Source organism: Ictalurus punctatus, chromosome 4, assembly GCF_001660625.3.
Source record: "Ictalurus punctatus breed USDA103 chromosome 4, Coco_2.0, whole genome shotgun sequence".
Classification (NCBI taxonomy): Eukaryota; Metazoa; Chordata; class Actinopteri; order Siluriformes; family Ictaluridae; genus Ictalurus; species Ictalurus punctatus.
The window spans coordinates 18315572-18339224 of NC_071284.1; the positions used below are offsets into that span (position 1 = coordinate 18315572).

At 41.2% G+C, this 23653-nt stretch overlaps 1 protein-coding gene across 1 annotated transcript in view; it reads right to left on the reverse strand.

The window, feature by feature from the left end:
• The window catches only part of reln (reelin), a 610589-nt gene that overhangs the window by 242736 nt on the left and 344200 nt on the right, over positions 1–23653 (reverse strand). The window contains exon 21 of the mRNA XM_053678020.1: positions 2532–2724. Within this exon, the coding sequence (XP_053533995.1) occupies positions 2532–2724 (193 nt within the window). The remainder of the gene's footprint in view (positions 1–2531; positions 2725–23653) is intronic.

Consider the following 23653-nt stretch of genomic DNA (forward strand, 5'->3'; position numbering starts at 1 on the left):
GTTACTTAACACCAATGTGGAATCAAAGCAATTCATTTGATGGCGCTTCATTTATCAAGTGGAGATTCACACAAAGGCAGGAGTATGGGCTCCAAAGACCTTCCAAAAACAACTGTGACAGGTACATATCAGCAAAGGGATATACAAAGATTTCCTAGACTTTGATGATACCCTGGAGCACTGTTAAATCCATCATTAGTGGAATGCATAGCAACATCAATAATCAATATCAAAGATATTGCACACATCTTGCCCGTTGGCTGGGTGGTAAGAAGAAAGCCATTTCTCAAAGGACCCATATGGTGTCCTGTTTGAAGTTTGCACAAAGACACCTGAAGTATCCTGCAAAAAACTGGCAGAAGGTTTTGTGGTCAAAGGGAGCCAAAGTACTTTTTGGCATGAAAGCCAATTTAGCCCATTAGCAAAACAACACCATCCAAAACTGTGAAGCATGGTGGTTGAAGCATAATGTGGGGATATTTCTCATCTGCAGGGACTTGGGAACTTGTCAATGTTGAGAGAAAGATGGGTGAAGCAAAGTACATGGACAATCTGGGGAAGAAATTGATATTCCAACAGGTCAATGACTCCAAGCATGAGGCCAAAGCTACTATGGAGCTACCTTGCTAGAAACAAAGTGGATGATCTAGAGTGGCCTAGTCAAATCCCTGACCTAAATCCATTTGAATACCTATGAACTGACTTGAAGGCTGCTGTCCATCAGCAAAGGCAAACTAACCTCTCCCATCTTGAACACTTCTACAACGCGTAGTAGGGGAAGAAATCCAAATCCAGGTGTCCCAACCTTGTGCAGCACTAAAGAATGGTAGCTGCATTTGCTGCCAAAGGTGTGTCTAGTAAATATTGACTCTGGGGGTTATATACTTAAAATAAAACGTTCTATAAATTACATGCTATCTTTTTAAATCAAAATTAATATTTACTGGATTTGTGTGATATGCTTTGTTGTTTGAATCAGGGAAAACAAGTCCCATTAAAAATCCATGAGGTTAACCGAACTTGACACAGCAAAATATAATTTTTTAAAAAGTATTACACAGCTATAAATCCCAACCAAGGCTGAGTAATAAGAGAAGAAAGTTGAGGAGAGGAGTGTTTTATGCTGACACTTATTTTCTGTGCACAGGAAAATTTCTTAACACAAGCATTAAAATCTCTCAGGCCCAATCACAAAAAAATCTTAGTAACAGCAGTTCAAGAGGCCCAAATCTTATTCCCCCTACATGAGTCAACAGCAGCCTTTTTAAAGGTTCTGGCCACACCCTGTGTGCAGGTGTACCCTCTTAGACTTTCACAATGACCCCTGCTGCTCTGACCATACAGCACAGCACAGACGTACTGTATGCACAATGCACAACAAAAGCATGTGCTAACAAGGCATGAGAAAATGGTGTGTATTCACTTTCTATTCACTTTATGTGTAACATTTGCATACACACAATATATTTTTCATTGTTAATTATACAAAAAAAAAATCAAACATTTGTTTGCTGTGCAAATATCAATACTTGGTAAAACTTGGTAATACTTTGGCTGCTATTACAGCTGCAAGTTTCCTGAGATATGTCTCTAGGAACTTTGCACATTTGGATTCTGATATTTTTGTCTATTCTTCTTTACCAAATTGTTCACACTGTCAAACTGGCTGGAGAATGTTGGTGAACAGCAATTTTCAAGTGTTGCCACAGATGTATTGAGGTTAGGGCTTTGACTGGGACATTCAAACACATTCATGTTCTTGAATTTGATCCATTGCAGTGTAGCTTTGCCAATATAGTTAGGGTAAGTGTCCTTTTGGAAGCTCAAGATTGCCCTATTTGACTGCACCCATCTCGTCCAGTTTTCCAGTCCGTGCTGATGAAATGCATCAATACAGCATAATCCTACCACACCCAAAAGTTAAGATTTTGGTCTCAGCAGACCAGAGAATATATTTTACCACATGTCTTTTTGGGAAACTCCAAGCAGGATTTCATATGGTGTTTTTTTTTTTTTTTTTTTCTTTTTTCAATAATGACTTTCTTCTCATCAGTCTTCCATACAGCCCAACTTTATAGTGGTTCCAGGCTACAGTTGCCCCATGTATAGCTTCTACCATCTGAGAGTGGACCTCTCAGAATTCCTTAGAGTTGCTTAGTGTCTTGGATTCATGTCAAACTAATGTCCTCCTTACCCAGTCACTGAGCTTTTGCAGTATATTTTGCAGAGCTTATAGGCAGAATCGTGTAAAATGTCCTTTCAAATCCATTCAAGTAATTATGGGACTTCTGGTTGCAACTGTTTAAAATGGAACTAATTTAGAGGCTTCACAGCAACAGGGCTGAATACTTTTTTTTTTTTTTATAAAACATATTACATAAACATAATATTTTGCTTTAAATTAGCCAAATTCTATAAATATTTTTGGTTATAATTATGTAATATTGTGTGTGTGTGTGTGTGTGTGTGTGTGTGTGTGTGTGTGTGTGTGTGTGTGTGTGTGCGTGTTTTGGCTAAAACACATTTCTCACCTGTTTCACTAGGTGCCAGGTCAAACCATGATTAGTAGAGAACTCCAGGCGAACCTGTGTGTCAATATGGGGGGAAGGCTTGGAACCACAGCCCATTATAAGGGAGAACTGTAATGTGTAGGAAGCCCCGATCTGCATGGATTGAGTCTCCACATAGCGAATGCTGGAGCCAGGGGTAGTTTCTCCAGAGAAACTGTGCAAGTATGAGCACAAGAGACTGAATATCATATAAGTATTAAGTATTTTATGTACATGCCTACAAGATAACATACACATATATGTATAAGTATATACACTCACTGGTCACTTAAATAGGAATACCTGTCCACCTGCTCATTCATGCAATTATCCAATCAGCCAATCATGTGGCAGAAGAGCAGTGCATAAAATTACGCAGAGACATGTCAAGAGCTTCAGTTAATGTTCACATCATACATTAGAAAGGCTGGTTTGAGTATTGTGTATAGTGAGTGGCAGTTCTGTGGCCAGAAAGGTCTTGTTGATGAGAGAGGTCAGAGGAGAACGGTCAGACTGGTTTGTGCTGACAGGAAGGCTATGGTAACTAAAATAACCACCCTTTACAATCATCATGAATAGAAAAGCATCTCATAACACATCAAAATTTTAATTGTTGTTGATGGCCAACGATAGCAGACGATTAGACTGGGTTCCACTCCTGTGAGACAAGAGCAGAAACCTGAGGCTACAGTGGGCACAGGCTCACTGAATCTGCACATCTGAAAAGACGATATGATGCTTTTCCAATTTTTGCCTGTTCATTTTCAGTGAACCTGTGCCCTCAGTAGCCTCAGATTCTTTTTTTGAGCTGATAGGAGTGTAATCTGATGTGGCCTTCAGTGGTTGTAATCCATCTACCTCAAGTTTCAGTGCATTCTGAGAAACACTTCTGCTCACTGTGGTCATAAAGAGTGGCCATTTGAATTACTGTAGACAACCAGTTGTAGCCGGGTCTGAAAGATTTGAATGGTTTTTCACTTTTTGTGTTTGTTCATTGTTTTTCACATTTTGTGTTTATCCACGACTCTTCATTGTTTATGTATTATTGTATTGCTATTGTAAACCATCCTTGAGCTCTGGAAAGGTTCTATATAAATTAAACAGATGATGATGATGATGATGATGATGATGATGATGATGATCATTGATTATTATATACATATTCCATACTGCTTTTTTTTTTTTTTTTTTTTTTTTTTTTTTGTGCAGTGTAGAAGGTGAAATGCCCAAAATCCTACTGATTTGTCTTTGGGGAATGTTGTTCTTAAAGTGTTGGATTATTCACTAACACATCTGTTGGCAGATTGGTGAGCCTTGACCCATCCTTGCTTGTGGAGGACTAGGCCTTTAGGTCTGGAGACATGCTTGGCCAGTCCATCACATTCACCCTCAGCTTCTTTAGCAAGGCAGTGATCGTCTTGGAGGTGTGTTTGGGGTCCTTATCATGCTTGAATACATGCTGGGATTATGCTCTGCTTCAGTATGTCACAGTACATGTTGGCATTCATGGTTCCCTCAATGAACTGTAGCTCCCCAGTGCTGGCAGCACTCATGCAGCCCCAGACCATGACATTCCCACCACCATGCTTGACTGTAAGCAAGACACACTTGTCTTTGTACTCCTAATCTGGTTGCCGCTTGACACCATCTGAACCAAATAAGTTTATCTTGGTCTCATCAGACCATAGGATATGGTTCCAGTAATCCATGTTCTTAGTCTGCTTGTCTTCAGCAAACTGTTTGTGGGCTTGTGCATCATCTTTAGAAGAGGCTTCCTTCTGGGACGACAGCCATGCAGACCAATTTGATGCAGTGTGCAGCTGTGACAGGCTGACCCCCCACCCTTCAACCTCTGCAGCAATGCTGGCAGCACTCATATGTCTATTTCTCAAAGACAACCTCTAGATATGACGCTGAGCACATGCACTCGACTTCTTTGGTCGACCATGGCGAGACCTGTTCTGAGTGGAACCTGTCCTCTTAAACCGCTATGGTCTTGGCCACTGTGCTGCAGCTCAGTGTCAGGGTCTTGGCAATCTTCTTATAGCCTAGGCCATCTTTATGTAGAGCAACAATTCTTTTTTTCAGATCCTCAGAGAGTTCTTTGCCATGAGGTGCCATGTTGAACTTCCAGTGACCAGTATGAGGGAGTGTGAGAGCGATGACACCAAATTTAACACACCTGCTCCCCATTCACACCTGAGACCTTGTAACACTAACAAGTCACTAAAAATGACTTGAAAATAGCTAATTGTCCAAATTTGACATTTTCACTTAGGGGTGTACTCACTTTTGTTGCCAGCGGTTTAGACATTAATGGCTGTGTGTTGAGTTACTTTGAGGGGACAGCAAATTTACACTATTACACAAGCTGTACACTCACTACTTTACGTTGTAGCAAAGTGTCATTTCTTCAGTGTTGTCACATGAAAAGATATAATCAAATATTTACAAAAATGTGAGGGATGTATGCACTTTTGTGAGATACTGTACTATGATTAGATAATTTCCTTACTTGTTTCACATCACCTTCTTATTTCAACTTGTCACATGCATAAATTTCAAAATTAACAATTATTTTCAAAAAATGATGCAGTTGATTAGGTAAAACATCAAATACCTTGTCTTTATATATATATATAAAAAAAATGTTTAAATACAAGTCAAAGTACATTTACAAATCACTCCTCTTTGTACTTATTAGCATTTTCCATACTGTCCCAACTTTTTCGGAATTGGGCTTGTGTATATATATTTCTGTATATATCTATATACATAAATGTAGGACCTTATGCGCACAAGCAGCAAAAGATGACCCATCACATAAGCCTTAAATCATGAGCATCCATGTGCAGCACAAAGCTAATTACAGCTCATGGCTAACTGGTGGGTTGTCACTGTCCTGTGAACATTGGATGAACCCTCAAAGATTAGTAAACCTCCTCTTGAACTCATTGGTCTAGGCCACTGGCTGAGACATGGTGGCTGACCTACAGGATGAAAGCCCTGACCCTCAGCTGATACCTTTGGGAAAAGGAGGGTCACTCACCCAGACAGGCCCCAAGACAATCAACACAGGTGAGGCCCTTTGTTCTCTTACCCAGTTCACCATTTTTTTTATCACATTGGTCACATCGACTGCATCAGGACACCTCATATATTCTAAAGGATCAAGGACTGCAAGAATAATACAATAACTGCTATTGCTTTTTTTCTTCCATGTGGTATCTTATAATTATAATGCTCATAACCACAAAGTTGCATTTAGACATTTGACTGTTTAACATGCATGAGTATGAATGATTATGAATATAGGTGTGTGATTGATTATTAGTAATGTATTAACAGCGGCCAACATATGTCTTGTTTGGTATGTGTGTATTTTTTGAGTGATTTCCTGAAAGATGGGGGTAAGGAAAATCAGGGTAGAATGTTATTAGGTATAGGTAGCAACAATTAGGACTAAAAGTTCAATCCACACACTATTAAAGGAATAAAAAAGGCAAGAAATTATGTGATCACTGAGTAAAATCATGGGCAGAGAACATAACTACACCCCACCCTAACTTCATGCTGATTGGAGCAAATCCTTTCGGGTTCCACCCATCTAGGAAGAGTTAAACCCTTGGACACCACTGTAGGGAAAATTAGATGTTTAAGCATTCTCCACCATTATATGTAAGGAAAGTTTAGATATTTAGATATGGTTACCTATATTCACCACCAAATATATTGGAGAGATTAGCAGATCAGCTCAGAAGGGGAAATTTGGCTAATTTAATAGGTCTTCTCAACTATTAGTCCAGTAATAAGTTGAAATTAGTGTATTTATTAATTATGTATTAGATATTACCTCCATGGCCACCGGCGATAATATCCTAAATGTAGTGAAACACTATATTAAGAGCATAGTAACATTTTCGGCAATTCAAGGCAGTAGACCACACACACAAGCACACAGGGATGATAATGGCTTTCAACAGAGTGAGAGTTTCTAGTACTGTATATTATTTCACAGACCATGACCTGAATGAACCATCAACTTTGTCATCAAATTAATTTACTTTCAGTTCTTTTAGAATGACTTTAAACCTAATATTATATGCACCAGTTTAGCTACTTTCTGGAGGTACTGTGCTTGCCTTTTTGAGGGGATTTCCTCATTATGTTGAGGTGTTGAAGGGATTCCTGCGATAGTTATTCATCGGTGGTCTGGTCGGCATTTGAGTGGCATCTCAGAAGACCAATCAGAATGATGAACGGAATGGGATCCAGTAGGTAGGAGGTTTGATGAGCTGGCGGCGGCTCTAGGCTGAGGCTCTGAGCTGATGTGACCTCCCTGCAGATGTCAATCGGGGAGAACTTTATGGCTCTGGAGGCTCACTGCCAACTCGGACCCTCATCCATTTGTTGTGGTTCTTTGGTGAATCTGAGAGTGAGGTGTCCGGTGCCGTGTATTTTTATCTCTTTCTGGCTATTCCAGCCCTGTAAGGGTTCCAACCAATCAGAGGTGGGATTTCGGCATGACTGGTGTATTTATGTTAGTTGCATAATAACTTTTCGGTCCATGATTACTCCTACTTTGTGTTAATTTGGTCTTTGCTACTATAAATGGAATTACGTAGTGAGTTATTAAAATCTTTAGTTTGCTAGCATTCTGGAAATGTTACAACTAACACACAAATACCAAACATGAAGTAGTTAAATATAATGAACAACTTGCCAGATACATTGTCCTAACTACAAAATAATAAAAGCCTAATAGCTACATCTTGGATTACATACATGGGTAATGTGGTATAAAGAGCCTAAAATTTAGCTTGCTATGTATACTAGTAAATATATACATTAAAAAATTATAATGTTTACACTTTAGGATTATAGACATGGGCAATGTCAACTTACAGATAATATTAATCAACTTTGAGATATGTGGTATGAACACAGATTAATAATAGTATGATGGTTATAAACTTGGATTTATAAGCCTTGTCCAAAAACTAAAACAGATTTCATGCAACAAAAATTCAATGTTTCTGTACTGTGCCCTGTGTGAAGAGCTGATTCAACAATAGAGGGGGTGCCCCCCTCCCTGCTTTACTCTGTGAGGGTTAACAAAGGGTCATGATGACTTAGCCTTGGTCCAGCCATCTGGTCTTGGTGCTTTGTTTACCTTAGCATTAAGAAGGCACATAGTTAATCTAGATTGTAGTAGGTGACATAAAGAAATCAGGTCAGAAAAAGTGTTCTCTCTGTGTGTTTAGTGATGTGAAATTAATGTAGAGTCCAGTGATTCTACGCTGTGGTCCAGGATAGGTTTCTCAACCCACTTGTGGCATCCAAGGGGGTGATTGATGGCTTTGTTGTAACTTCCTGGTCAGATGGCTCTTCTGACAAAGACCATTAGGGTTACTCAGTGGTGTAATTTTTTTTTATCCACAACCCAGACTAGCTGGTAGCAATCTTGACCGAGTCTTTGACTGCTGGTTTGAATGGTCCTAGGGTTTAATATCAGAATATTATTACTGGTGGCCACTGGAGTAATATGCCAGCCAGACTTAATAAGATACATAAAGTTCAACTTATTGGTGGATGAATAGTTGATCAGCTGTTGAAATATTAAGTTTGCACATTCCTCCCTTTGAGCTCAATCTAGAAAGAAAAAGCTAATTTCCTTACATAAATATGATCTAAAACATCATCCAATTTTCACACTTTCATGTAATGAGGTTTTGGATTGATGCAATCACAGTTAAGAGCTATATTGAAGAGCATAAAATGCAGAGGGCAATGAGGCAAAAATATTATACTTGGTCATTTATTTATTGAGGAAAATTATCCAATATTACATATCTGTGAGTGGCAAAAGTAGGTGAACCTCTAAGGTTAGCAGTTAATTTGAAGGGGAAATTAGAGTCAGGTACTTTCAATCAATGGGATGACCATCAGGTGTGAGTGAGTGCCCCGTTTTATTTAAAGAACAGGAATCTATCAAAGTCTGATCTTCACAACATATGAACATGGCATGAACAAAGGAGATTTCTGACTTGAAGAACTGATGCTAGAAAAGGTTAAAAAAAAAAAAAAAACATTTCCAGAGAATTTGGACTCAAGACCATTGTTACTCTCCCCAGGTGTTTTTGACCAACAAAGATCACTCCAAGAGCAAGACATGTAGCCTGCCAGGTCACAAAGAAACCCATGTTAAATTCTAAGCAACTAATATTTAAAAACTAATATGCCATCTATATTCAGTATCTGGATGAGTTTATAGAGTTGCAAAACATGATTCAATCCTTATTGCCTGATGAGGAAAAGGAGCATGATCATGACTGGTATGAGCCTTAACTATCGCAATGCAAAGAGTTCCTTGATGGTGTTGAACTTTGGCTCAAAGCATATGACGTGGATGTGCACTCTGAACCATCTACAAGGTGCTGTTGTTGTGGAATCTGTGTCGCCACATGACAGCATTTCACAGGCCGCAGAAAGTAAGTAAGGCCTCCAGTCAGTGCAGCAAAGCGTCTAGCGCTCTTTCCGAAGCTCGAGTATAATGCGCTATATTGATGGCGCAATCGGAGTCGCTGGAGGAGCAACTGGAGTTGGACATGGAAGAAGTGAGAATAAAATCAAAGAAAGAAAAACTTAAACTGCAAGCGAATATAGCGGAAGCTGAAGCCAAAATAAACACTCTTACAGAGTCCCAGTTCTTGCACTCCCAAATAAGTAACATCACAACTTCATCTAGAACGTCAACCGAATATATTGTTCCAACAACAATGAAAAGGGTTCAAACAAAACCCAGAGCATACCCTGACCAAAATGTCACTAACAAAGTGACTCATACACCATCACAAGTAAAACTGGAGACCCAAGACCCATCTTCAATTACTATCAGAAGGCCTATGCAAAGTTCAATACAAAAGGAAACTCCGAGAGATATCCCTGGTTTGGATGACGATTCCCTCACAGATGTCATGAAAAGACAAAATGTAATCACAGAATTACTGATCTCAAATTATGTTGGATCCAATCTTTGGAGAGATTCAAAGCCCGTTGAAGCAAACTTCTGAATCAAAAGGCCAGTACAAAGTCTACTCCAAAGCAAATAGTAGGGGGAGCAGTTTCGCTACGACTGTTTCGCCAGTGTCAAAGTCTGAGCTATCACAAAATGACAAGCAAAGTGGAAATACAATGAATGGGTTCTGATGCATTTGCAAAGCTTTGTATGTTCTGCAATAAAAATCATCCAGTGGAAGTATGTGAAGTATTCCAAAATAAACCGAATAAAGAAAAGGTGGAATTCTTGAAAGTTAAAGGACTGTGTTTCAGGTGTCTACAAAGAGGACACATGAGCAAGAGTTGTAAGAAGCAGATGTCATGTAAAAGGGGTCACCCAACCGTACTACATATACACACAAAGGAAAACCAACAGCCTCAGGATTGCACTAAAGAATTCTCTGGTTCTAAGGCAGTTGTTTATTTGGCAACTGGTAGCCATACTGGGGCTGGCACAAAAGAATGTGCTCTAGTAATCATGCCCTTCAAAGTGAAGTTGGAAAAAGGTACGAAATGTATTCAAACCTATGCTTTCCTAGATCTGAGGAGCTCGGCAACATTTTGTACCGAGGAATAATCCATGCAGCTTCCCCCTCTCTGCAAGAACACAGAAATACTTTTGAAAACAATGGATCAATTAAAACCAATGACCAGTTATAAAATATCTGGCATAGAATTAGCAGCATTAGACAGTAACTCATTTCTGAAATTGCCTGACGTTTTCACACAAAAATCAATTTCAGTGACACACGACAACATTCCAAAATTGGATGACATAAGAAAATGGTCTTACGTTAAAGAGGTCGACTTGACATCAATCATTGCTACCACTGGCCAACTAATAGGTGTCAATTCACCGAAGGCTCTAGAACCTTGGAGAATAATCAACTGTGGAGGTGATGGACCCTATGCTGTTAAAACCCTTCTTTGCTGGGATATCAATGATCCACTCGGCCAAGGTGGGATCGAAAATGACAAGGATATCTCTGTTCATGCCAATAGGCTATCCATTGCTAACCTGGAAAACCTTTTGATGCAACAATATAATCAGGATTTCATGGAACAGCACTATGGAGAAAAGAATGAACTGTCACAGGATGATCAGCATTTTATGAAGATCATATCTACTTCAGCTGAACTTAAAGATGGTCATTACCACTTAAAACTCCGTGTTCGTAACAGCAATGTGATCATGCCCAGCATTAGGCAAATAGCCCATCAAAGAACTCAACATCTGCTGAAGAGATTCGAAAAGGATCGAACATTTTATAATGACTATAAATCCTTTATGAACAACATCATGAAGAAGGGGTATGGTGAAGTCGTTCCTCAGAGTGAGTTGCAGGCTGACACTGGCAAGGTGTCGTATTTGCCTCACCATTGTGTCTGCCACCCACACAAAAGGAAATTGCATGTGGTGTTTGACTGCACTGCAACAGTTAGTAGAACTTCTCTAAATAAGGAACTGCTTCAAGGCCCTGACTTTACCAATACACTACTTGGCATATTACTCCCCTTGTGGCAAGGCCTTATAGCCTTCATCGCTGACATAGAAGGGATGTTCCATCAGGTTTGAGTAGCAAAGGAAGACGCTAACTTCATGCGCTTTCTCTGGTGGCCAAATACAGGCATCTCTAAAGAGCTCGTGGAACACAGGATGCTTGTGCATATCTTTGGTGCAGTGTCATCATCCAGCTGTGCAACATACGCTTGACTGAAAACAGTAGATGACAATCAGGTAAAGTATCTGGAAGAAGTCACGAACACCATCCGGCAGAAATTCTACGTAGATGACTGCCTAAAAGCAGTCAACACTACAGAGCAAACAATACTTCTATATCAACAGCTCACAGAAGTATGCTCAAAAGGTGGTTTCCACTTAAACAAATGGATCAGTAATGATTGTACCATGCTCTCTGCAATTCCTCAAGAGGATAGAGCAAAAGAAATGAGAGCTTTGGATTTAAGTAAGGAGCAACTACCAATGGAGCTCTTGGTGCTCAATGGGATGTTGAAAGAGATGTCTTTACTGTCAGCATAGCAATCAAGAACCATGAGGTAACCTGGAGGGGCATTTTATCCATCGTTTGTTCAATCTATGACCCCTTGGGTTTTTTGTCTCCTATCATTCTTGTGGCAAAGAGTCTCTTACAAAGCTTATGTAAGAAGAAATTGAGTTGGGATGAAAAGATCCCGCTCAATGTAGGTCAAACCTGGGAAGAATGGCTTCGCTCGCTCCATCTACTGGACACTTTTTAAAGTAAATCGAAACTTTATTCCCAAGGGCTTTGAAGACTTCACATCTGCACCACTTTTGTGATGCTAGTGAAGTAGCTTATACCGCCGTATCCTACCTTCGGCTCACAAACAGTACGGGTGAAGTCTGTGTGTCCCTTTACCTTTAGAAAAGCTAATGTTGCACCTCTTTAAGTGTACTACCATCCCCAGAATGGAATTGGCAGTAGCAGACTTAGCTGTACAAATGGATCACATGCTGAAGACGGAGTTACAACTCGCATTATCAGATTCCATCTTCTGATCAGATCGCATGACAGTTCTGCAATATATCACACAAGTAAAAGATTTAAGGCATAAGTTGCAAATTGAATCTCGATAATTCATTCTCTATCAAAGGTAGAGCAATGGCGGCACGTCTCTTCAAAGGAGAACCCTGCCGATGCAGCTTCACGTGGCTTATCAGCCAAAGCTTTTCTTCAAGTTCAAGTGGTTTTATTGTCATTTCAGCCATATACAGTTGGTACAGTACACAGTGAAACGAAACAACATTGGACCATGGTGCTACACAAAACAACACACTAAACCACATGAGACACAGAACTAATAAAATCCACAAACATTCTACATAAAGTGCAGGTGCAGACATGTGCTAACAACACAGGACAGTACAGTACCACTAAAACAGGACAATAGGCATAGCAAGTGACAGTGTAGTGCCGAACAGTACACAGTTTTGGTGTGGAAGTGTCTGATATACAGGTAGTGCAAAAGATAGGTGCCAAGGAGTAACAATATAATTTTAAAATGGTATAAATGTAAACATAACATGCTAAGACTGAGTATTCAGCAAATTAGCTTATACCAAATATGAACATAGCAGTTATAGTGGTAGCAGCCAAGGTAAAGTGTATATAAAGTGTATATAGTGACAAAAAATTAGATACTATATTTTTATAATACAGTAGCAGCAAAAAAAGGCAACAATGTCAATGAACGAATGTGCAAATATTTCAGTGGGAGTTGGATGGTGTTCAGTTCAGAGTATGTGTGTGTGTGTGTGTGTGTGTGTGTGTGTGTGTGTGTGTGTGTGTGTGTGTGTGTGTGCATATATCAGTCCAGTCTCTGTGTATTGAGGAGTCTGATGGCTTGGGGGAAGAAGCTGTTACACAGTCTGGTTGTGAGGGCCCGAATGCTTCAGTAACTTTTTCCAGATGGCAGGAGGGTGAAGAGTGTGTGAGGGGTGTGTGGGATCATCCACAATACCTGGTGGTTTTGTGGATGCAGCGTGTGGTGTAAATGTCTGTGATGGGGGGGGAGACCCCGATTATCTTCTCAGTTGTCTTCACTATCCTCTGCAGGGTCTTGTGATCCGATGAGGTGCAATTTCCGAACCAGACAGTGATACAGCTGTTCAAGATGCTCTCAACAGTTCCTCTGTAGAATGTGGTGAGGATGGGAGGTGGGAGATGGGCTTACTTCAGCCTTCGCAGAAAGTAGAGATGCTGATGGGCCTTCTTGGTTATGGTGCTGGTGTTGAGGGACAAGGTGAGGTTCTCCGTCAGGTGAACGAGAAGGAATTTGGCGCTCTTGATGATCTCCACGGAGGAGCCATCGATGTTCAGTGGAGAGTGGTTGCTCCATGCTCTCCTGAAGTCAACAACCATCTCTTTTGTTTTGTCCACATCCAGAGACAGGTTGTTGGCTCTGCACCAGTCCATTAGCTGCTGCACCTCCTCTCTGTATGCTGACTCGTCGTTCTTGCTGATGAGACCCACCACGGTCGTGTCATCGGCGAACTTGATGATGTGATTGGAGCCGTGCATTGCTGCACAGTCGTGAGTCAGCAGAGTGAACAGCAGTGGACTGAGTACACAGCCTTGGTGGGCGCCAGTGCTCAGTGATTGTGCTGGAGATGTTGTTCCCGATCCAGACTGATTGAGGTCTCCCAGTCAAGAAGTCCAGGATACAGTTGCAGAGGGAGGTGTTAAAGCCCAGCAGATTCAGCTTTCCAATCAGGAGCTGAGGAATGATTGTGTTGAATGCTGAACTGAAGTCTATGAACAGCATTCGAACGTAGGTGTCCTTCTTGTCCAGGTGGGTGAGGGCCAGATGTAGGGTGGTGGCGATGGCATCATCTGTTGAGCAGTTGGTGCGATATGTGAACTGCAGCAGGTCAAGTGAGTGGGGCAGCAGGGTCTTGATGTGCCTCATGATGAGCCTCTTGAAGCACTTCATGATGATGGATGTGAGTGCAACGGGACGGTAGTCATTGAGGCAGGACACTGGAGACTTCTTCGGCATGGGGACGATGGTGGTAGCCTTGAAGCATGTTGGAACGATGGTGCTGTTCAGGGATATGTTGAAGATGTCAGTGAAAATATCTGCTAGCTGATATGCACATCCTCTGAGCACGCTGCCAGAAATGATGTCTGGTCCAGCAGCCTTCCATGTGTTGACTCTGTGTAGAGTTTTCTTCACATCAGCCATGGTTAGACACAGCACTTGGTCGTTGGGAGGAGGGGTGGTCTTTCTCACTGCCACGTCATTCTGTGTCTCGAACCGAGCGTAGAAGTTGTTCAGTGGATCTGGAAGGGAGGCATCACTGTCACAGGTGGGTGATGTTGTCCTGTAGTTGCTGATTGCCTGAATGCGCTGCCACATGCGCCATGTGTCGCCGCTATCTTTGAAGTGACTGTGGATTTTCTGGGCGTGTGCGCGCTTTGCCTCTCTGATGGCCCGGGACAGTTTGGCCCTCACTGTTCTTAGAGCTGCTTTGTCACCTGCCCTGAAGGCGGCTTCTGGGGTCCTCAGTAGTGCTCGTACCTCTGCGGACATCCATGGCTTCTGGTTGGAGCATGTGATGATGGTCTTGGAGACGGTGACGTCATCAGTGCACTTGCTGATGTAGCTGGCCACTGACGCTGTGTATTCCTCCAAGTTGGTGCAGTTGCTGTCAGTTGCAGCCTCTCTGAACATGTCCCAGTCAGTGTGATCAAAACAGTCCTGAAGGGCAGAGATGGCTCCTGCTGGCCAGGTTTTCACATGCTTCAAAACCGGTTTGGAGCATCTGATGAGCGGTCTGTATGCTGGGATTAGCATAACAGAGATGTGGTCTGAGTAGCCGAGGTGAGGGCGGGCCTCCGCACTGTATGCACCGGGTATGTTTGTGTAAGCATGATCCAGCGTGTTCGCCCCCCTCACTGCAAAGTCAACATGTTGAGGAACTTAGGGAGCACTGACTTGAGATTCGCATAGTTGAAATCTCCTGCGATAATAAACAGTCCATCGGGTTGTGTGTTCTGCAGTTCGCTAATAGCCCCATACAGTTCACATAGCGCCTCCTTAGCATTAGCGCTGTGGGATATGTATACTCCAATTATCAGAATAATAGTGAATTCCCTTGGCAAATAAAATGGTCTGCATCTAACAGTCTCAAACTCCACCAGCGATGAGTAGTAACTAGAAACTAGCAGCGATTTTCAATGTAAGACATGGCACAAAGGATCGGAAATCCTTCGCAAACGCTCTCAGTGGCCAAAGACACTTAAAGACATGGATACCGTTTCAAGCGACAACCCTGAGATAAAGCAGCAAGCTCCTGTTCATGTCATATCTGCCAAGCCAATGGAAGAATCTTGTCCTACCAGCAAGTTGCTTTCATACTTTTCCAAATGGAAAGACCTCAAGCGGAACATGGCATGGCTTTTGAAGGTCAAAGACACACTTAAATGGAGGTGTGATGAAAAGGAAAAGACGAATAACACATAATCTGACAAACTATCCAAAAGAAACTGTTGACTCACAGACTTTCAGTGGTGGATCTCGATAAAGCCGAGAAGGCAATTGTCAGTTTTGTGCAAAACCAGCACTTTCTTGAGGAAATCTCATGCTTGAGTAAAGGAAAGGCTGTGAATAAATCCAGTTCTCTATACAAACTGGATCCAACACACACAACTCACACACACACACAAACACACACACACACACACTCCAATGGTTTATTCATGGCCAAATGCAATCATTCATGTATTAATGCATGTATGCTTACTTTTTCCACAGAACTGTTTGCATATAATGATTTCTAATGATCAATTTTAGCATATACCCTCATACCCACTTGTTTTGCTGCTTTAGACGTCTCTTATCTACTCTTGTGCTAGCTTCTCTATAATTGTATTGCATGTTTTTTTCCCGGAAAATTTTGCAACTCTTTGTTGTAATTGGTGCATTTTTATTTGACTTCCACCCTTCCCTGCTCCTGACAACTGCCATCACTGCCATCATTGACTGAAGACATTGTAATGCTGAATCAGTCAGGTAAAATTAATAAAAGTGCTTAAAGTGGGCTTGAAGTGCACTCTGTGCACACTGGTGTGTAGTACTGGGAATGATTCTACTCTGTCCTTGAGAGAAATTGACAGTGAACTCACGGATTCACTCTTCTCTTGTGTTGCTTTAATCACCATCCATTTATGATACTGCAGTGCACCGTGATTTATTTATGTCTATCACAACTTTTAGTATTGACTTTACAGAAATCATTACATGACTATGGTGGCCCAGTAGTGCACAAAACAGTGGAATTTAAAAAGAAAAGTTTAAAACACAACGGAATAAAGCCACAACACAACAGCACCAAGCTGCAATGCAAGGGAATAAAGCCACAACACAACAGTAATACTCCCAACCACAAGGGAACACTGTCGGCATGGGAGAAAGTCTGGTTTATGCATGTAACCCTGTTCCTTGAGCTCCATGCTGTGGGAAGCACCTTCGTGCATGACCAGTATCTGAAGCTTTCATAATATCATGCCTATTTATAGGCCTGCTGTGAGCAGGTGATGCGGCAATTAAGTGCATTCCGCGATATAAAAAAGGGCACCTGTGAACGTCATCAGCCTCTATTACCTGAAGCGAAGACACAATTCACAGGCATGCCCAAGTATGACAAAGCCATGCAACATCTCTTTCCCTTCTCAGGGAACAGGGTAACATGCATAACCCAGATTGTCCCTTTCAAAGGAAACTCAACATTGCTTGAGTTCCATGCTGTGGGAACGAGAATACCCATGCGGTCATACTGAGGGCATGGACTGTTCAAAAGGTCCAAGCCCGAGGGTCACTGCAAGACACTCGAGCCTGGGCTGGAACATATATCCAGGTTGTAATACCTAATGAATGTGTGCAGCGTAGAACACCCTGCCGCAGCACACACATCCTGTAAGACTACCCCATTGGACGAAGCCTTCAAGGAAGCAAGTCCCCTAGTGGAATGAGCCCTTATGCCCAGAGTTGTAGCAAAATAGTGCGCCTCATAAGCAATAGGGATCGCTTCCACTATCCAACTAGAGATGCGCTGCTTCGACACAGTATCACACTTACTGTCTCTGCCAAATAGATCAGCAGCTGCTCGGACTTACGCCACTGGCTGGAGTGGTGGACATATGTACAGAGATCCCTTAGTGGACACAGTATGTGCAATTTCTCTTGTTCCAGTGTGAGAAACGAAGGAGGGCAGAAAGCCTGCAACACTACTGGCTGGGCAGCAGACATAGGCACTTTAGGAATATAATCCATTTTAGGATATAGGAAGGCCTTGGCTAATCCAGCGGCAAAGTCAAGGCAGGAAGGGGCAACAGAGAGAGCTTGTAACTGTCCTACTCTCTTGAGAGATGTCAGGGGCAGCAGAAGAGCTACTTTTAGAGTCAGAAGCTTCTCTGAGGCTGACACGAAGGGCTCATATGGGGCACCTGACAGACCTTCCAGGACCACAGAAAGGTCCCAGCAAGGTATGCGTGGTCTGCAGATGGTCGTCAGCTGCCTGACATTATGCATAAACCTGGAAGTTAAAAGATGTTGCCCCACAGATTTTTTGCTTGACCATTTTTAATTTCCCTAATGAGTGATCACCTCTATGTATTGGCATTGCCAATCCATCAGGTTTTTATTATTTTTTTTTTTTTTACTTGGTTTAACTATGACTGCCATCTTTGTGTCAAATTTGGCAACAAATTTTGGTTATACAGCTGTTTTTCGGAAACATCAATATCTCGGCTCAGCATGTCCTAGCTCAAAAACAGCTCTAGAGCACATTACAAGGTATATGGACATATATAAATATTTTGGACATTCTTGTTCCTTAGACATAGAACTTAAGTCCAAATATAATGCTCAAGATTGCTCATAGTTGCACGTTTTCCATGATAATTCATAATGGAAGGTTTTGAGTCTCAGTCTTAATTTTTTAGGGGGTACCTAGATAAGTATAGTGTGCATGCAGAGCATTTCAGGTTTGAGACCTTTTATCGGGGTGAGAAAGTGCAATTGAAAAAAATTAAATATTCAACCTCACTTTCAGGTTGAATATCTCCGGTGGAGGACTGGATACAAACCTGAAATTTTTACTCAGAAATAAGTCCTCTATAGTAGCATTCTGCTGTAAAATGTGTGAGTTTGAGGTTGGAGGTAAACTCTGCAAGATAGCGGTCCTCGTGGTCCAGATTTGAAGAAGCAGCCTGATTTATCATGTTGGTACAGGTGTACAGTTGGTATGTGGGAATAGACTTTATCCAAATATGGAATTCAGTGTTCAGTTGGGTGTTTTACAAATGAACAGTGTCATAAACAGAGCTTAAACAGTGTTGTTTCTCCTGTAATAAAAGTATTAAGTGACTACATCTCAGAAGTCGTAGAAACGACACCACAAGAGAGAAATAGTTGGTATATATTGTAACCATAGTTTTGACAGGTATAGGTCAAAGGTCAAAAAGATACACATTCTAACTCTCTATATCTAGATCAAAGGTCATGATCATAAAAATATTAATAGTTATGTTAAATCTAAATCACATCCATTCGTGACCATACCTGGTACGGCCATGTGTTTTCCGCCCCACACACGTTGCACACATGGTCCTTCTAACACTCTGTGGTAGGTCATAAAAATATGTATAGTTATGTTAAATCTGGTTCACATGCATTCCAGACACATATGTTCTCATAACTGGTACGGCCATGTGTTTTACGCCACACACACGTTGTACACATGGTCCTTCTAACACTCTGTGGTAGGTCATAAAAATATATATAGTTATGTTAAATCTGGTTCACATCCATTCGTTACCATACATGGTGCGGCCATGTGTTTTCCACCCACACAAGTTGCACACACATGTTCTTTCTTTTCACATAGAATATGAAACTCTCTGAGGTAGGTCATACAAATATATATAGTTATGTTAAATCTGGTTCACATCCATTCGTGACAGAAACGTTACCATACATGGTACGGCCATGTGTATCCCACATCCAAACAAAAATATCACACACACACACACACACACACACACAAACACACACGTGCACGTACAGACAAACGCATGCATATGAACCTGCTTATAAAAGTCGAGCATCCCTCTAGGTTTTATAATACTCTGTACTTAGAACAATGTGTGCGAGCTTACAACATGGCTGATGTTTGTCCTAACACGCCGAAAAAAGCTCACCCTTTTTTGGGAAGAATAGAAAAAATGTTAGAACATGAAAAGATTCAATATTGGGTAATGTCAAACGGATGTACAGCCGGGGGGTTTTTTCGATGCAGAAAAAGGAACCGTTTTGCTTTTCAAGTTCTCGGTCCCGGGACACATCCACTGGAGCCGTGCTACAGAGAACGTAACTTTTAACAAAGGTGACTGGAAAAAGTTCAGAAAATGGTGCAAGGAGTTTGACTACATTGTTAGAATGGATTTCTTTTCCCCGTATGCGTACAGACGTAAATGGAACAGTACGTCTCTTCAATGCAAATACTGTATCAGAGCAACAAATTTCTCCAAGAACCAAGTTTCACTGCACTGTGCTGCTGTATTAACCGGTGACAACGCCCCTGATAACAAAGAGAATTGTGAAGTGAGGTATGACCGAACCAGCTGGCACGATCTGCAACGCTACTTCCGGCAAATCGATGAATTATTCCAAAAAACTGGAAGAGACAAAGAAATGATGCAAATAAAAGTAAGGCTAGAAGAAGTCTTATTCTGAGATCGTCAATATACTATTCTTGATCAGAAACTCCACCTCCCCCAAGACTCCTTCCCACACGCTATATAAATGAGTCTGAATACATATCGAGTCAAAGTATTCTGAACGTCAACCAGCAATATGTCTTGTGAAATCAACCGCGTTTTCTACACCTCTGATGCAACCCTGTATGCTGATGATGATGATGATGATGATGATGATGATGATGATGTGAACAGTTCGGGTTTTGAAGACGGTGAAAACCTAGGAAAAAGAAATCTGACCTATCTGACAACAAACGATGAAGCCGACGGGTGTATAACCAACACTGTGCTAACCATCATACGTGCTGTTACGGGGGAACTGCTGGACAGAGTTATCCAACAAGATCTGAAGGACAACTGTCACGGCTGCGCGATCGATCACCCGAGTCAACTCCAACACACGTGTTTGTTCGATCCTGAAGAGTACTATCTACACCTAAACACCTACAGATTGCTGAAAAAACTGTTTAAACCGTGGTTCAAATACACATTGGTAAGAGGTCTGAAACTGTGTGGAATCAAACACACTCCTTCCCTGGAAAAAATCCAAGGCATCGCTGAAGCCACCGTGTGTGAATGGCGAGATGAGCCTCACATCAAAACCGTGCTGAACGAGGTCAAGGAGAAAACCAAAGACGTTTTCAACGAGCAAGTGTGCGAAGACGTCGTAGATTACTGGACCTTTCACTCATCTCTTTAACCTGCTGAACCGTCGCATACATGGGAAACCTCAAAACAAGCCACGTCTATTCTGACTGCGAGAAAAAGCTGAAGCCGATTAAAACAAAAATGCTGAAGACATTCGTAAATAGCGTGTGTCCTTAACACATAGGTGTGTAACAAGTTTTTATATGTATTGCTGAAACATTTGAATGTAAACTAAACATGTATCTAAACCTGCGTGTGTTTAGAATGGAAAATGTTACTTTGATTGAATATGTAATACCTTACTCACGTGTTCTGAGATAAATGCTTAATCTACACTGGTGTTTGATCATTCTTGCCTTGACACTCGAAATGACTGAACGATTGATGAAGAATATATATTATACACCGTCAGAACCTGGTTCGTACGGTGGTGTTGAGAGTTTGCAAAGAGCTATTGTTGAGAAAATAGGTAAAACAGCTAATGATACTGAAATAAAAAACTGGTTAGCAGAGCAGGATGCATACAGTCTACATAAACCAGTATCTACAAAGTTTAAAAGAAACAAGGTTTTTGTGAAGAACATCGATGAACAATGGCAAGCTGATTTAGTCGATATGAGCAACTTGTCAGAGAGTAACGACAATGCGAAATTTATGATCACGTGTATAGATATTTTATCCAAATATGCCTGGGTACGTGTGTTACGAAACAAGACCGGAATCGAAGTAACTAAAGCTTTTGATTCCATTCTAAATGAAGGTAGGGTCCCCAGAAAACTACAAACTGATCAAGGGAAGGAGTTTTTTAACAAAAATTTTCAAACATTAATGAAAAAACATGACATTATTCACTTTGCTACGGGTACAGGGCAAAAAGCATCGGTGTGTGAAAGGTTCAACAGAACGCTAAAGACCAGGATGTGGAGATATTTTACCGCTTTTAACACGAGAAAATACATCGACATAGTTCAGGATTTGATTCAAGCGTACAATCACAATTACCATTCCAGCATCAAAATGAAACCTGCCGAGGTCAACGAATCCAATTGCTTCAGAGTATTTAAAATCCTCTACGGACTGTTCACACCTAAATTAAAGAAACTAAATTTCAAGTTTAAAGTTGGTGATATCGTTAGAATTTCTCGTTTAAAAAGACAGTTTGAGAAAGGATACGAGCAAAACTTTACGGATGAATATTTTACAATCTCCGAACGGATACCGAGAGAACCCCCAGTGTATAAATTACAAGACTATGATGGTGATAAAATTGAGGGAACATTTTATGAACCCGAGCTACAAAAGATCATTATCGGTAAGGACAAGACGTTTAAAATTGAGAAAATCTTGTCTGAAAAGACCCGAAACCAGAAAAAAATCTGCCTGGTGAAATGGGTGGGTTGGCCCGATAAATTTAATTTGTGGGTTCCGGTCGAAGACGTAGTTAACATAACAAAAGGATCGACGTGAACAAAACTGAAAACTATACTCATTAAACCATGGAAGAGTGTGGATTCTTTGTGACCCTTCCAAGCAACGCGTCTTTGGATATTTACCCTAATAATAAGATCGCGCATTACACTACTAAATTCGCCAAACCAATCGATTTGAACGGAATATGGGAAGTCTCGCTCGCAGAGGTTCAATATATCCAGAGTTGGTACTCATTAACGGAGGAAGACAGTATGTGTCATATTATTCAGAGGGATGGAAAGAGAACACAAAACAGTAACTTTAATATCACTCCAGGATATTATAAAAATATAGATGAAGTGGTTAGTGAAATCAACAACAACATAAAGAAATTGGAGCTCGGAATAGAGCTATTCTATAACCCTATGAAAAATAAAATACGCATCGTATCCCAAAAACATTTTGCGTTCAAAGCTAATGGAAAATTAGCATATATGCTCGGTATGAACCCCGGTGTTCCGATAACGGCCCGAGAACCAGAAGCGCCTAACCCCTCTGATATTCATGCAGGCTTTTATACGATGTATGTATATACAGACGTTATCGAGTATCAACGAGTTGGTGACAGTTTTGCTCCGTTACTGAGATGCGTACATATAACGGGTGAAAACAACAAAGTCGTCACAATTACTTATGATAAGTTGCATTACGTACCTCTCACCAAGAACCACATTACCGATATAGTAATCGAAGTCAAAACGGATCAGAACAAGCCTATACCTTTTATTTACGGGAAATTTATTGCTAAACTACACTTTAGACCCGCTAAACATTCGTTCCGTATGTAAAATGATGGATAGGGGCTACGTTCATCCGCAGACCTACGTGGATTATTATGTCCACCAGGCTGGAAATGGTCTTCCTGGGTTTCAAGGCGCCCCCACCATGTATGGGTCGGGGCTAGGAGGACTGTTCAAGGGTCTTTTTAGAATGGCGGTTCCGTTCCTCAAAAGGGGTTTTGCTATTGCAAAGCCTCATTTAAAAACAGCTGCTAAAGGGTTCGTAAGTGACGTATTCAACAACATTATGAGCAAGACACAAGCTCAGAATCAAGACGGATCGGGGCTTGCGTTGATTGCGTGTAAAAAATCTAAAAGGCTCCCAGGGCGTCGACATGTGGTTCCTAATAAAAGACGTAAGGTTACTAAAATCAAGAACAGTGTGAAAAAGACCGAGCAGAGAGGCAACAGGCACCCTTACATCTCTCACAAGAGAAATCGGCTGAACATTTTCTAACATCATGGCGTTCTTACACAGTCTATCCTCAGAGTGTACCAAGACAGAATTGGATATTTTCACATTACCTTTTACCCAAACGAGTATCGAAAAGTACACTTATGTCGAAATACCACCACTTTCCGCTCTTACAGACAACGGGCCCCTGGAGTTCTACGTGGCTGGAAACGGGGAGGATTACCTCGACTTGAACAACACTTTTTTACATCTGACCTGTAAAATCGTGAACCCCGATGGTTCCAATATAGCTAATGATGCAAAGGTTGGGGTCGTTAACTACCCCGTAGCCTCACTTTTTTCACAAGTGGATGTCATGCTCGGGGATCGTCTTATTTCTCAATCTAGCAGTACATACCCATACCGTGCTACCTTTGAAAGTCTTATCAACTA